Source organism: Prosopis cineraria, unplaced genomic scaffold, assembly GCF_029017545.1.
Source record: "Prosopis cineraria cultivar Desert tree isolate PC_DT_omini unplaced genomic scaffold, ASM2901754v1 PC10, whole genome shotgun sequence".
NCBI lineage: Eukaryota > Viridiplantae > Streptophyta > Magnoliopsida > Fabales > Fabaceae > Prosopis > Prosopis cineraria.
In genome coordinates, this window is record NW_026555341.1 from 9,783,532 (window position 1) to 9,797,153 (window position 13,622).

Consider the following 13,622-nt stretch of genomic DNA (forward strand, 5'->3'; position numbering starts at 1 on the left):
ATCATCCTTAATCAGATCCCACAATACTCAAGTTTAACATCATAGTATTAAATTTCAAATAATTGTAACAATATAGCCTCTTATTTTAAATATCTACCTTACCGGCCAATACATTGCACTTATGATATTATTGTTATTTTTGAGTTTGTATATAATAATTTGTCTCAAAATTTTATATAGAACAAAATTAGCCCATAATCAATAACCCCCAAATGCTTTTGCAAGATAATCCTGAAATTAGTACTGAGATTAGATTTCAAACACAAGGCAATGACAAAAAGAGGTAGAGAGATACAATAGTTAAAAGTAGTATGATATTTTCAATTAGCATTTCAAGTAGCCTTTGTTCTTAGAATTTATCCTAAAAACCAAAACCGTTATTCTAATTAGAAAGTGTTGAAAATGACCGCCACATATAGATTTAATTACTTTCACAAATAGATTGTTAATAAGGAAAGAACAATGGACCAACATGAGTTGGATCTTACAAAAAAAAAAAATTAACTTCTCATGACGGAATGAATTAATATTTAAATTTTTATTAAAAAAAAGGACCCATATTTAGTATTCTGCTGTGTACAATATGAAAGATGTGTCCATATGTAATGTCTGACCGTACTTTGAGTAGATTTCTTTTGATATGGGAATATATGTACCCAATAAGAAAGACAATGAAAAATCAATTTTCTTTAATTATTTATATATTATTATTTGGGCTTTAAATGAAAAGAAAGTAGAATCATTTATAGGTTGGGGCACATATGAAAAGCTTTAAACAACGCTTTAATTAAGATGCAATGGGGATAGCTTTGGTAAGGGTTACTCTTTGCTTTTGGGTGCTCATATGCCTTCCTTTGAGTCATCCATCCATAAAGCTCTGCCCCTCCCCCTCCTTTTTTTTCCCCTTTCCCTTTCCCCTTTTATTTTAATTTCTCAAAAGCAATTTAATAATTTGTTCTGATTATATAATACAAAACCTTTCACAAATATATTAAAACTATACTATATATTCACGAGCCACAAATAGTATAGTTTATTTTTTTGGCTCCATATAAAATAAATACTCCTTCCATTCAAAAATATATGACATATTTTTCAAAGTTAAATATTCAAAAATATAAGGTATTTTTAATTTTTTACTTCATAGTTAATAATTTTTTTAAAAAATACTCTAAATAAATAAACTACTCAAACATTCACTTTTAAATGAAGTACACTAATAAATATAAAAAGATAATATGAGTTTAAAAATAATTAACTAATTTTTTTAAAAAAATTAAAAATATTTTATATTTTTAAATGGATGGAGTGCATGCACAGAAATTAAGGTGCAGGAAAGTTGTTTGATTTGAGAATTAGAACACGCACGCACACATGTTTTGGTCACAGGCATGGAAGCGTATGCTAGTCTCATAAGCAGTGTCGTTTTGTGTTTTTTAGATTAGAAATGTTACCCAGTAGGCTAGCTTCGTTTTATTATAATTTAAAGGCTTGAGATTAACAAAATCTTCATGTGCAGAGAAAATGGACTAATAAGCCGCGAGTATCCAATTCTTGAAAATCTCAAGTCAAGCAAAATGAGTCCCAAATCTTTTACTATCCAAGAGCACTGACTAAAGTGAAGTCTAGTGCTCTCTGTTTATATATACGTTCACAATTAAAATATATACAGTCTTCGTGCCTTGGAGAAATTTTGAACATATTGATCAAGAAAATATTTTTGCAATTAATCACACGTTTATGAAATACAACTTGTACGTGTGTTATGACTGGGGTAGTGTTTGTATATAAAAAACTGCTCACACTTTGTTCTCTGATCGAAATCATTAACACTTCGCGATTCAATTGGGGTAGTGACTGTTATTTTCTTATCACTAATCCAATCACTATATTCCATATATATTCCTTAGGAACAAAAATTAGGATTTGGAACATATATATGTTGCGCATTCGATATTATTTGAGATTTAATTTGTGCTTTAGAAGCATCTAAAGTATATCTCTTCAAACATTTCATATTGGATAAATCATAAACTATTCCTTGGTCGTCTCAGTCTTCCTTCCCATGCTCAAGGAAGAATCTCATAGTATGTGTACTCTTTTGATCCTATTTATAAATTACTTTTAATATATTTTATTAAAATCAAAGAAAACTTAAAATTTATTAACTCTATCAAAAAATTTAATAATTTCTCCATTTTTGTGCCTATTATATATATATATATATATATATATTAACAATATTTTTTTCTCTTCAACATTTAATGAAAAGTAAATGAGAGAATTTGTAAAGACAAATTAATAAAATGACTTATAAATAGAACAAAGAAAATATTATTTCTCTATCTTATAAATAGAACTAGAGAGAGTAATTTTAATAATTAATCATTCCTTTTTTTCGTCACACATGATTATTCTTTTATTATCATTAAACCTAAATTTCAGTACTTGTAGGGGGTGTTTGTTGCTGAAAACATAATTTCCGTGAGCTATGGTTTACTCCTTAAAAAAAATTACTCCCTCTATTTGATTATATTTATCTTTTTTCAAAAAATAAATTGTTTCACACGACAAATTTTTTCAGAATTCTAATTTATCATAGTTATTAATCTATTCGAAATAACTTTAAAAAAACAGATATAATCTATGTGAGATACGGTTCCTCAGAGAAGTTTGAGAATTAAATCCAGGGGATAGAAAAAATTCACAAAGTTGTATAAAAAAAAGGACATATAATTTGCTAGTTAGATTAAAATGGCATGCTAAAATTTAAAGATAAAATTAATAGAAAACACAAAAGATTTAATATTGTTAGAAAATATACATAAAAATGCGAAATTTGGTCATTATTGAACTGAGCGGTTGGATCTGATCATTCTTACCGACAAGATGCGTCATAAGTTGAAGTTGTAAATGTTTGTTTGATTTGTAGCAGGAGATAGTAAACGTAAAAGAAGCAAAACCCATTAATGGCTCTCACCGTGTCAAATCCATTACGTAGCAACCTTTGAACCACAAAATCAGTCAGTCTACTGTTCAGTAACCTTTGGACCATACACGTACTCTATCATTTAATTTCCTCCTCCGTATTCATTTCTCCAATTTTACGCAGAAAGTAATTAATAAAAAAGAGAATATCATAATACCAAGTAAATAACTAAGAGTCTGGCCCAAAAAAACAAAAAGTAAATAACTAAGAGGGATGGCGTATATATGAACTATTGAGTCGACATGATGGTAACAGTTTTGATTCTCGTTCTGGTTGATAATAAGGGAATCTTTAATGGAGTTAATTGAGATCACTAGCTGGTTGAAAATTAGTCCCATCCATGTCCTATAAATACTCAATTATACTTGCCTGCTTTTTTCATTCCATCCATCACTCATTCAAAAGCCTCCTCCAAAGATGACCGCTCCTTTTAAATTCTATAATATTTTTTCCCTAAATTATCAACTAATATTATGGCGATAACTCTGAGGTGGAAGGAGAATGTGGCATGTTAATTGATTGGGAATTATGGAAATAAAAAAGATGATAATAATAAGCAGCGTGGGAATACTGGTGCAGGCCTTTGGAGACACTTGGGATAATATCTGCATCGTATATAGCTTTCTTCCTATATATTAATCAAAGGCCTATAGCCATTGGAGAATGATCACTTTCAATAATATTCTCCAAATCATTTCAGGTGTGATTTTTCCCCTTCTTCTTATGGGAAACCGGAAATTCGTGCTTGAAAATAGACCGCAAGTTAATTAACAAGAATATTTGTTCTTTGATGGAAGCCCCCATACGATTGTAAGTCCTAAAAGTAGCGAAAGTCTCCTTTTCCATTTAAGTCCTCAGCTATGACCAAATAGGCATGTAGGATTAATCCTTTTCCTTTCCTATATAGCAGAGAATGGGGGGGAAATGCATTTTAAAAACACAAAGATGAGACATTGTGAATATTTTCAAAGGAAGAGGAGCAATAGAGTAAGAGGCTACCCCACAGGTATAGAGGGGGTCTTGACTGAAAGATAATATGCAAGATTTTGACAAGAACCCATTAACATAATTTTTGGCTTTGTTCCCTTTCTTGTTACAATTTTTCTTGCTTCACTTTGTACAAAATCCACTCAATTATTCTCCTTTAAGAATAAAGTTAGACATATTTTGAGAGTGAGAGAAAGGGGGGCCTACAAAGACATCGCTTTGTCTTAGACTCTTGGGCTCTTAATCAAACAGGGAATTGATGGGCTTGTCCAGCAACAAGGTTTCCACCAGGCTGGGGTGAATTATAATTGTGACAATAAATACGTAATTCTTGACAACAACCCGCTATCACTAGGGAAGGTAATATACCTAAAAGTCTAAAACTGACCAATGACGCTAGCACACCCTTGTTATGTCTAAAATGCTACAAGTGTCTAGGGGTGTTTTTCTTCACCGGACAGGACTGGACTTTGAAAACCAACAAAAATGAAATTACAATATCTACTTTAGACATGTACCCTTTTATCCAATGTCTTCCTAGTCGAAGGCCTACTGAAGTCAGGTTTAGTTTGTGTGTTTTGGGGGGGTGGGGGGATAGTCCAGTTGATTCCCATGAATTACAAGCGTGTCGTTAAAATCTATCGAGTGGAGTGCGTCTAACGTATAACAAACTCCAAATTGCAAACTAACAGGCACGGAGTAAAGTAATTGAGATAATTTGTAATCAAGTAGTTATAGGTACAACAAGATACCTATTGCTACAAAAAGAATGGATGAACATCAGCTAGGGAAGCAGCAGAAAGCACTTAAATCAGATATTAATGGGAGAGACCCTAACAATAAGAGACCTAAATAAAACAAATTTACATGGGTTTTCACCAGACCGACCCTTTTTTTTTTTTCCTTTTTTTGGGGTTTCGGGAAGGGGGGTGGGGTTTCACTTCTAGCTTGCAGAATGGCTGCAACAGAGCAGAGTTAGAAAAAGAAAAGCACCAAGGCCGGAAGAACCCAAGGGATCAGCGCCCCATGCAGATTGCCCGAATCTTAGGCCCTGCAAAAAGAATGTGATATATATATATATATCCTAAATGGTTAATATCTTTGCCGCTGCTTCCAGAATCAATCATGTTGAAAATTCTTTCTCGTGTGGTTAGAAAAGCCCATTAGCTGATTGATGTTAGCGGAGTCAGACTCTTGAAATGTGTAGGCCTAGCCAGTGCGTGCTACCATTTTGGGGCGAAACCGGGACCCTCTAAGCTCAACAACGAAGGGCCTCGGACTTTAAGGCGCTTGGGCCCAATCTCTAAGGGAGGCCGTTCGCCAATGGCCTGCTGGAACCTATCTTTCCTGTGCATGTCTCGTTCTCTACTAACTCCCTCACTGCCCAACTTCTTATACCTGACAGAAATGGGGATGCTATTTCCCCCTGCAAATTTGTCCTTCACCGATCTTTCACCCTCCCATTTCCGTTTTATCGGGTGACTAAATTTGTTACTTGAATCACTGCTTCTACTGCAATCCATTGGCTGCGGCGGGCTACTTCCTTCATGAACAACTCTCTTCAATCGTTTAAGCCCCTGCTAGTGCGTACGCATTAGGTTGTTATATTTTAAGTCCATAAATTCAGACAAACACAAGATAGTAAATTTTGAAGACCAGTAGCTGAGAACTTAACAACACATAAGTCTAGCAGCTAGACATGATGCACTTGAAAAATCAAGGATGAACTAATTGAAAATACCTGTTGGTCAAAATGCTTGGAAGACATGGTAGCATTCAAATTTCTCTTCTCTGCCTTCAGAGAAGATGGCCGCTTTACCCTGAATATTTCTGAATCAGAATCGTTATCCTCTTCATCTACAACGGGTGTCGTCTCGAATTCAAGATCGCGCTGAGGTTTGCTTGAGATGTCGTGATAGCGCGCTGAGGATAGTAAAGATTGGCATGTGCTATTAGACACTCCTTCAAAACATTGTTCAGAGTCAATAGAGCCTGAAGTAAAATAAGCATGCCCATCGTCCTGCTTTCAAATAAAAATAACAGAACGGGGTTCTTAGTTCAGATTTTAACCTCCAATCCCAACAGAGTGAGAGGCAATGACAAACAAACAGTGCAACGATGCTCAAAAAGTAGATGAGTATGAATTACATTTTTCACAGGAGGAGAGCTATCAATAGGTTCTGAAAGAGAACAGAGGGTGTATGCAGCAGAAGAAAAAGAAGCCTCGCAAAATCCTGGTTGAACATCTGGGCAATGGCTCAAAACAAGTTGACTTTGTAAATTGCCCTCTGGATTACTTGTTGCCTGATCTGGGGTTGAATAATGTTCAATAACAGGATCAAATTCTATCTCGCAGTAAGGAGTATATCCATTTGCTTCAGCTCTCTGGAACATATTTGACAAAGGATATGAATACATGTTATTGTCACCCTTGGTTTGCTTAAGAATCTCATCCACGATTCCATCTTCCCGCTCAAACCTCTTGGCTGCAGCTTCCAGATCATTAATATCCTCCCGCACATGAAGAGTGTGTTCGCTACCACAGGTGAAGCCAAGAGCTTCAATTTCTGCATCATCAAAGTTTCATTTCAGAAAATAAATGCTAATATCTTAACCACCACATAAGAATATATGATGCGAACAATCAAGTTTAATCTTCATTTAATGATCCCAAAAACATCTTTTGGTCCCAAATCAAGATTATAATTCTCTCATTTACATGGTACGTGTAATTGACTATTTATATGAAAACCTATCAAATCCAAAATCAATGATAGAATAGTGTTTGCGATAAATTTCACGAAAGTGTGCGTCAGCCAATCTTCATACAATATTTTTGAAATAATACATAAGTGAATAGTAGAGGTCATAACATACCATGGCGAAGGCACACCGGGTGCATGCGACACTCACAGTCTACATATGCAACATAACAATCGCGTTTGCAGAGGCTACAGAGAATTGTGCTGTGGGAATGTGGAGAAACACTCGAACAAGCCCTTAATTTCATTAGGAGCCAACGAGCACAATGCTGAAAGCGCATTAGATTCACAAAAGAAATCCTTATGCAATTATGAGCCAAAAGATCTGCAGAGGGAAAGTCTGAATCTTCAAGTTCTAAGTTTGTGTGAAGAAGCATTGCTTCTTTGCATAGAAGTTCTTCGTGAGGCAGCAGAGGCATCCTGTTAAGATGTGCATATCGCTGGCTAGCAATAGCTCCTAAAGGAAACCAATCACCAATTGCAAAGTTCACTGCTTCTCCACAGTTGAAACCTGAAATTTGAGGGAAAAGATAAATATATATTTGTATTTCAGACACGATATTGAAGTTTGGGGTGGAACAAGTATTTTGTGTGCGATTCCTACCATGACTAAATCCAGCATGATATGCTCTGGGAAAAGTTATTACAAACTCCCCTGGCATTTGAACAGCCTTATAGACGGGGACTTCATTATCCAACAAAACATTTGGAGGGAACAGAGTTGTTTTCCCCAGAAGAACATCAAAGGCTCCATCTTCCCCATCACTTGAAAGAATATCTTTAGAGTACACATACTCTCTCACCACCCTTTCAAAATCCAATGCTGCGTGACCTGGAATGCCGTACCAAGTTTTTGATGCCCCACAGTGATGATAATTTATACTGCCACAAGAAAATATATAATGAGTAAATATAATTATTTAGGCATATAAAGCAGGTAATTTAGCCAGTATTAATATTAAGCTAAATTTATCATGAAAACATGAAACATTTACCTATACAAATAATGATCCTCCACATGCCAAGCAAACACACTGAAGAGCATTCCAATGTATAGCATGGGTTCTGTTACTCCCTGAAATAAAGTCAAAAGGTGTCAGAGGGAGAAGTATGTTGAAAAAGTGAGTACTAAGGTAAGATAAGTAGATAACTGACATACCGGAATTGTGGTTTCCAAGAGGCGCAAAATGGACTTGGGCAACTGTGAAACTTTCTGAGACCAAACACAAATTTGAGCTTTGAGTGAGTTAATGAAAATGCCAGATCAATCAGTCCATCGGAAATAACAGAAGATTGTCTAACACTAATTAGATCAACAAAAATACGGGCATGAACAGGAATCAGGGGAATGTTACAAAAGTGTTCAGAAAACAAACACAGTAGATCACATGGGAACTAACTGTTAAGAAGGTTATATTTTAAAGGCAAGTTAATACACATTTCTTTCAGAAACAATCACCATCTAATCATATTTCTTTTCCACAACCCTTTCAATACCATTGCCTTTTGGTAATTTCTCCTGTGACTAAGTATTGAAACTGAGAAACAGAATCAGCAACAGAAAAATATTTTCCGAGATCACTCTCAACAGAGTAGCAAAATGCAAAAGAAATTTCATGTTCAAACAATCAGGCATGGAACAAATAGAACCACAAAAAAGAAGCATCTTTCAACCAGATTTTCTTTTCTGTAAATATCGAAGAAAAAGATGTAATCATAAGAGAATACGATAAGAAATAAGAGATATTAGTAGAATTAACACCTTTAAATTCCATTTGCTGTTCCCAAGCTGATCAGTAGGAGAAGATGAAAAAGCACTACCATCAACATCACACGCATATTCAACAGTTTCCATCTGTCCACAAGCAATTTCATGCCAAAACTCTTTTTCCATAAATGTGGGAGGAAGAGATCCAGCACTAGAATATCTATGTGCAAAAACTCTATTCGCCATTTTCTCAAAATCACGGAATGTATAATTGCTGAAAGAATTACAGTTGTATTAAAAACCAAAAGAAATAAGACCATTGAAGATTCACATATATGCATTTACAAAACTTACCTTCCACTCATGAAAAATGTGACTTTGTCTTCAGTGTCCCACTCAGCAAGCCGAAGAGGCTGTACTCTAGTTGTAAACTTGAATCCTGCTTTTTCCTTCATTAAAACAACTCCAGCAGGAACAGAAGCACTCAAAGGTGAAATAATCTTGCATATGCCTGGAGTTGAACAAAATTTAATGAAGAATAGTAAGGTCACAATTTTCTCAATCTACTTATTCGTCACCTCAAACATATTCAGCAAATCTACATCCAATGAAAAAAAAAAACATCTTTAAAGTCAAAACAAAGATCTTTCTCTTAATTGAAAGCCAGAAAAAGGTCACATAGACTAAAATGGTCTATATTTGGAAGTTTGCTGAGTGCTCACTGCTCAATGATACTTTACTATTAACACATACTCAGCATTGATTGGCACCAAACCTTAAAAATTATGTTTGAAAAAGTGACAGATAGTGAAATGATTTTGCATGAGCACCCCATCAAGCCTCTGTTTAATATCATAATTCAAAATCCAGAGGAAAAAATTATTCAATAGATCATACCATATTTTGAAGCTTCTGGAGCTATCTTTTGCAAGTAAACCAGCGGATCCTCAAATTCCTCCTTCGTTGGAGAATACACAGGACATTCTGGAATTTTCTCAGTCCATTCAAGATCACTTGTCTCAAACTTATCCACCTTCCGCTTGGAGAAGACATCTGCATTGCCATGCAATCGGGCACCACATGAAGCTGAAGCTCTTAAAGCATCTCCCCCACTTCTAGTCATTGTGCTAGCAACAGTTGTTTCAGGGGCAGTAATGAGTTTTGCCCGTTGAAGCCTTTTACGCTTCAAGAATTCTAGCCCAAGTCTAACTTCCTTGGATAAAGAAAGTCTTCTTTCCACCTAATAGACAATTCACCATTTAATACTCAGAACGGCATGCATATAATTGGAAGAATTATAGCGATAGTTACATGCATAAAATAAGTAAAATCATGTCAATAACTTCAAACTCAACAAGTGCATTACATACAATAAACTTTAGTATCATGAGATTGTGTATAAATCAGAATGGTCCAAGAAGTAAATCAAAGAATTTCAAAACAACAAACCAAAGGAGTATGGACATTGAGCCACATGACTAGAGATAATTGTATCCCTTCCCCGAAACCCTCCTCCCAGAAAAGGATAATACTAATTGAGCCAATTTGCGTCTTCAAATCATTTCTCATACAAGAGCTAAGACGCATGGACATTAAGATGGAAACAGCAACTTCTATAAAGGCTTGATATTTTTTACAATACTGTGTCATGTCTAAAACATGTTGGACAAAGCCTTTGTTAATTTAAGTTCCTAGCTCCATGCATTGATAACCCAATGTGCAACTCCAGTTGGAATAGGAACTAGATAAACGGAGAGAACTGGACAAATGCATTGTGAACTCAAGCAAGCAGCAGCAGCAACCCCCCCCCCCCCAAAAAAAAAGGTTGGAATATTACCAGCAAGAATTCAATAACCAATAACTAGATGAACACGGTTTTTAATTATCACTCAATCGAAGTCATACACGAGTAATAGCGTCATAACTTGTACAATCTTGAACCGAACGCAAATCACCTCCTTCAGCAAAATAAACCGCTAAGAATAAAATTTGACCCACCGACTGGAGTTTTTCACAAAAAACGTTTCGCTTAGAACCAAATGAGCAAACGCAATTTGGTCAAGCGAAAATGATCCACAAAGAAACATTCAACAAATGCATGCGCTGAAAATTGAACAGTCCCTCTTCCCAAAATCATTACTCCCCACCTTACCGTAAGCCAAACGAACAGTAAATAATATTAAACATTTACGTGATTTATTAAATATTGAATCCGCGAAAACTTTTTTTATAAAAACAGAATTAGAGACCAAAAAAAAAATTATTAAACATTGAGGAACATGAATCTCAGAATTCTTTTTCTGGAAAGCGAAGGAGACAAAAAAGGAATTAAAATTAAAATTAATATAAGTAAATAACCCATATTTTCCCTAATCGATAGATGGGGGCTTCCGTTCATATGGGGGGAGAAAAAAGTTGAAGTCCGTTACGCCATAATGCACCTCAGCGTCAATGTAAAACAGGAACCCCCTCAAGCTTAGAGTTCATAAATTCAAATTACATGGTTTAACAGGAAAATCATCACTCGGCCTAAAAAAAAAAGGAAAATTGTATCTAGACCGTACATAGTCGAACAATGTCCAAGATCTGAAGGATGGACCAGAAGAAAATGCAATTTGAAGAGAATAGAGGCTTCTATCAAAAACCAAATTACAAGATAGGGGGAAAATTAGGAAAGACAGTTGACTTACCATTTCATTACGGAGTCGCTCCCTGTAGGTCTCCGTCTTTGTACACTTGAAGTAGAAATCGCGAAAACAACCAAAAACTAAATCTAAATCCCAGAGGTAAACCCTAGATCACGATCCTTATGGTTACAGATTAAAATAAAGCCTTCCAAGATAACCAGACTCGCCACATTCTCGAAGAACGAAGAGTACAAGGGTGAAACCAGCTCAAAAGAGAGATCCAAGCGCTTCCACGACCAACCACGGCCAAAAAAATGAAAAATAAAAATGCGCCGATTGGAAAGGGTTAACCAGCTTGCTGTGGAGTGACAGAATATGGCCGCACGTAATCGTATTAATTTACCGGCCGGAGGAAAGAGGTTTTCCGGCGCGTATGAAACAGAGGAAAACAGTGAATGAGGAGAGAGAAGAAACGAATGCTTAGAAAACCGAAAAAGAGCACGGAAGGGATAATTTATAGTTTTATACTCCAAAATATGAACGCCTTTATTATTGAGTTCGGAAAACCATATGAAATTTGATTTTTTTTTTCCTTTAAAAAAATTGATTCTCTCTGTTTTAAAAACTAAATGAAACTCACTCAGAGAAGAAATGTGAGCCCAAGTGGTGGTTGGTTGGTGGTTCAACCAAGAACTTGCCGTCCAAAACGCGTTTATCGCCCCTCGCGTTTCAGGGTGAACAAAACGGAAAGGCTTTCCCGTTTTGCGTGTTATGACGGAATTATCGTTATTAAATGGGAAAATTTATTGGCGGGGACAGAAGGAAATAAACGGTATTACGCCTTGTAAACTGGAAGGGCATTTGGGTAAATTCACAACGACGGCGTTATCGATGTATTCTGGTTCCTGTACCGGTCAGAGAACAGAAAGTGGCAGGAAAGACGGAATTATCACATGTGGCAAAATAGAATACAATTTCTTGCAGTATGTTGAGATCTAACCGTCCATCTGTGCGATAGTTTACTTTGAAAGGGTCAACTAACGCAAATTCTCTGGAAGCTGAAATACCAAGCGGCGGGTGTACTTTTTCTGCTCAACTGCCGACTTGTACAGGATAATTCTTACCTACCTTCCAGTTAGTTAGTTCTAAAACTAAAAAGACGATTTTCTCCTTGTTTGGTTTCGTTTAGTTAGGCGAGAGGTAGAAGGGCGTTTTCGACCTAACCGGGTGTCACGTGGGAGCGGCCAAGTCAGTTCTGTAATGTAAAGTGAAAAAAACCCCCAATGCGTAGTTTCAATCGACACGTGGCGCTTGTTGTGAGAGGAGGGAAATACGTGGGAGAAGGATAAGGCAATGGTTTCGTGGATTTTGGGTGTTACCGCGGGTGGTGGCCAGAATGGAAATAGCTGGCGGTTATACAATAGGTTTTTGGGGGCCCAGGCGCTGAAGGTCACGAGAAATCCCCTTGTGCGGGATACGAATGGCTAATTACTAATTAATTTAATAATTAATAATTAATTAATAACGTGATATGGAAATCCACCTATAGATTCCGGTTTCCTGTGGGCATTCTCTCTCCTCTTCCCATTGGATAGTTGTGCATTGGTGCTTTTTGTTACGCGGAGGTTGGGCTAATCATTAGTTTTTCCACAGTCGGGGAAAACGAAGCTTTGAGAAGGTCTTCTTGGCGGCTCGGCTTTAAACCGGGTCAACCCTTCACGCGGTCACGGCTCGGCTCGGCTTGGGTCAGATGTAAACTTCGTTTTGTCTTCCTTATGGGGGCTTAAGAAAAAGAAGTGAGAAAATGAAATTGGAAATTATGTGATTGGAGAGCAGGAAGTGACAAAAGAGGGCTTTTGTTGAGAGTTAAAGCAAGGGAAACGCGGTAAATGACGATTGTGGGCAAGGGGACGAAGCTTCCGTGCTTTGCGTGCAAGCTGAGATTGGGAAGGGACGGTTTGTCTCGAAGGAGGGTATTTTCGTGATATCGCAGGCAGTGGGTGGGGCTCGGTTGAGTTCGTTGAGACAAGCGAGGATGAAGATTCTGATTATCCTTCGCTCTTTTGCACGCGCGGTGAACAGCAACATGGAATTATCCCTTTTTTCTTCAATTAATTAAATGCTCAACTTTTTTTTTTTTTTGCTATTTCCATTCTTTGGAGTAGAAAGACTCTAGGAATGCTCCTTTGACCACAAAAGAAAAAAAGAGAAAGACTCTATTAGAAATTTTCCATTTAAATTTATGACGAAGTAGTAAATGGGTTTCGAGCTATCTTTACTCGGCTCTGATCTGTTAGCCGAGGCCTATTCCTGTGTTAAACCGTTCAACGAAATATTTTGACTCCTTATTTGTCATTGATTTTTGTGTGTTTCAATTACCCAAAAAAAAAATGACAAATAAACTTTTGTTTAAGAAACAAGCCTTTGGACTTCTCACCATCGGCCAGATAAATAAAAAGATATTAAAGATTGGGTTATCAATAATGATGACAAAAATATGTGTCAAATGAAAAATCAGAACTATATTTTATAATTATTACTCCCTCCAT

General features: G+C 36.2%; 1 protein-coding gene across 1 annotated transcript; it reads right to left on the bottom strand.

Moving 5' to 3' along the window:
• Nucleotides 1-4,676: 4,676 nt before the first annotated feature.
• On the bottom strand, nucleotides 4,677-11,826 carry LOC129322714 (lysine-specific demethylase JMJ13-like). The gene is made up of 11 exons (XM_054969051.1): nucleotides 11,137-11,826; nucleotides 9,344-9,686; nucleotides 8,801-8,957; nucleotides 8,501-8,720; nucleotides 7,898-7,951; nucleotides 7,734-7,813; nucleotides 7,343-7,620; nucleotides 6,854-7,249; nucleotides 6,125-6,543; nucleotides 5,718-5,996; nucleotides 4,677-5,553 (listed from the first exon to the last, which is right to left on the bottom strand). The coding sequence occupies exons 1-11, from the start codon at nucleotides 11,137-11,139 to the stop codon at nucleotides 5,200-5,202; spliced, it is 2,583 nt and encodes an 860-aa protein (XP_054825026.1). The 5' UTR covers nucleotides 11,140-11,826; the 3' UTR covers nucleotides 4,677-5,199.
• Between the last annotated feature and the right edge of the window lie 1,796 nt (nucleotides 11,827-13,622).

Coding starts and splice junctions, on each gene's coding strand:
- LOC129322714 (XM_054969051.1), bottom strand. Junction 8,958..9,343: donor TCCAGAAGCTTCAAAATATG/GTATGATCTATT, acceptor GTTCAACTCCAG/GCATATGCAAGATTATTTCA. Junction 7,250..7,342: donor TCATGCTGGATTTAGTCATG/GTAGGAATCGCA, acceptor CTCAAATTTCAG/GTTTCAACTGTGGAGAAGCA.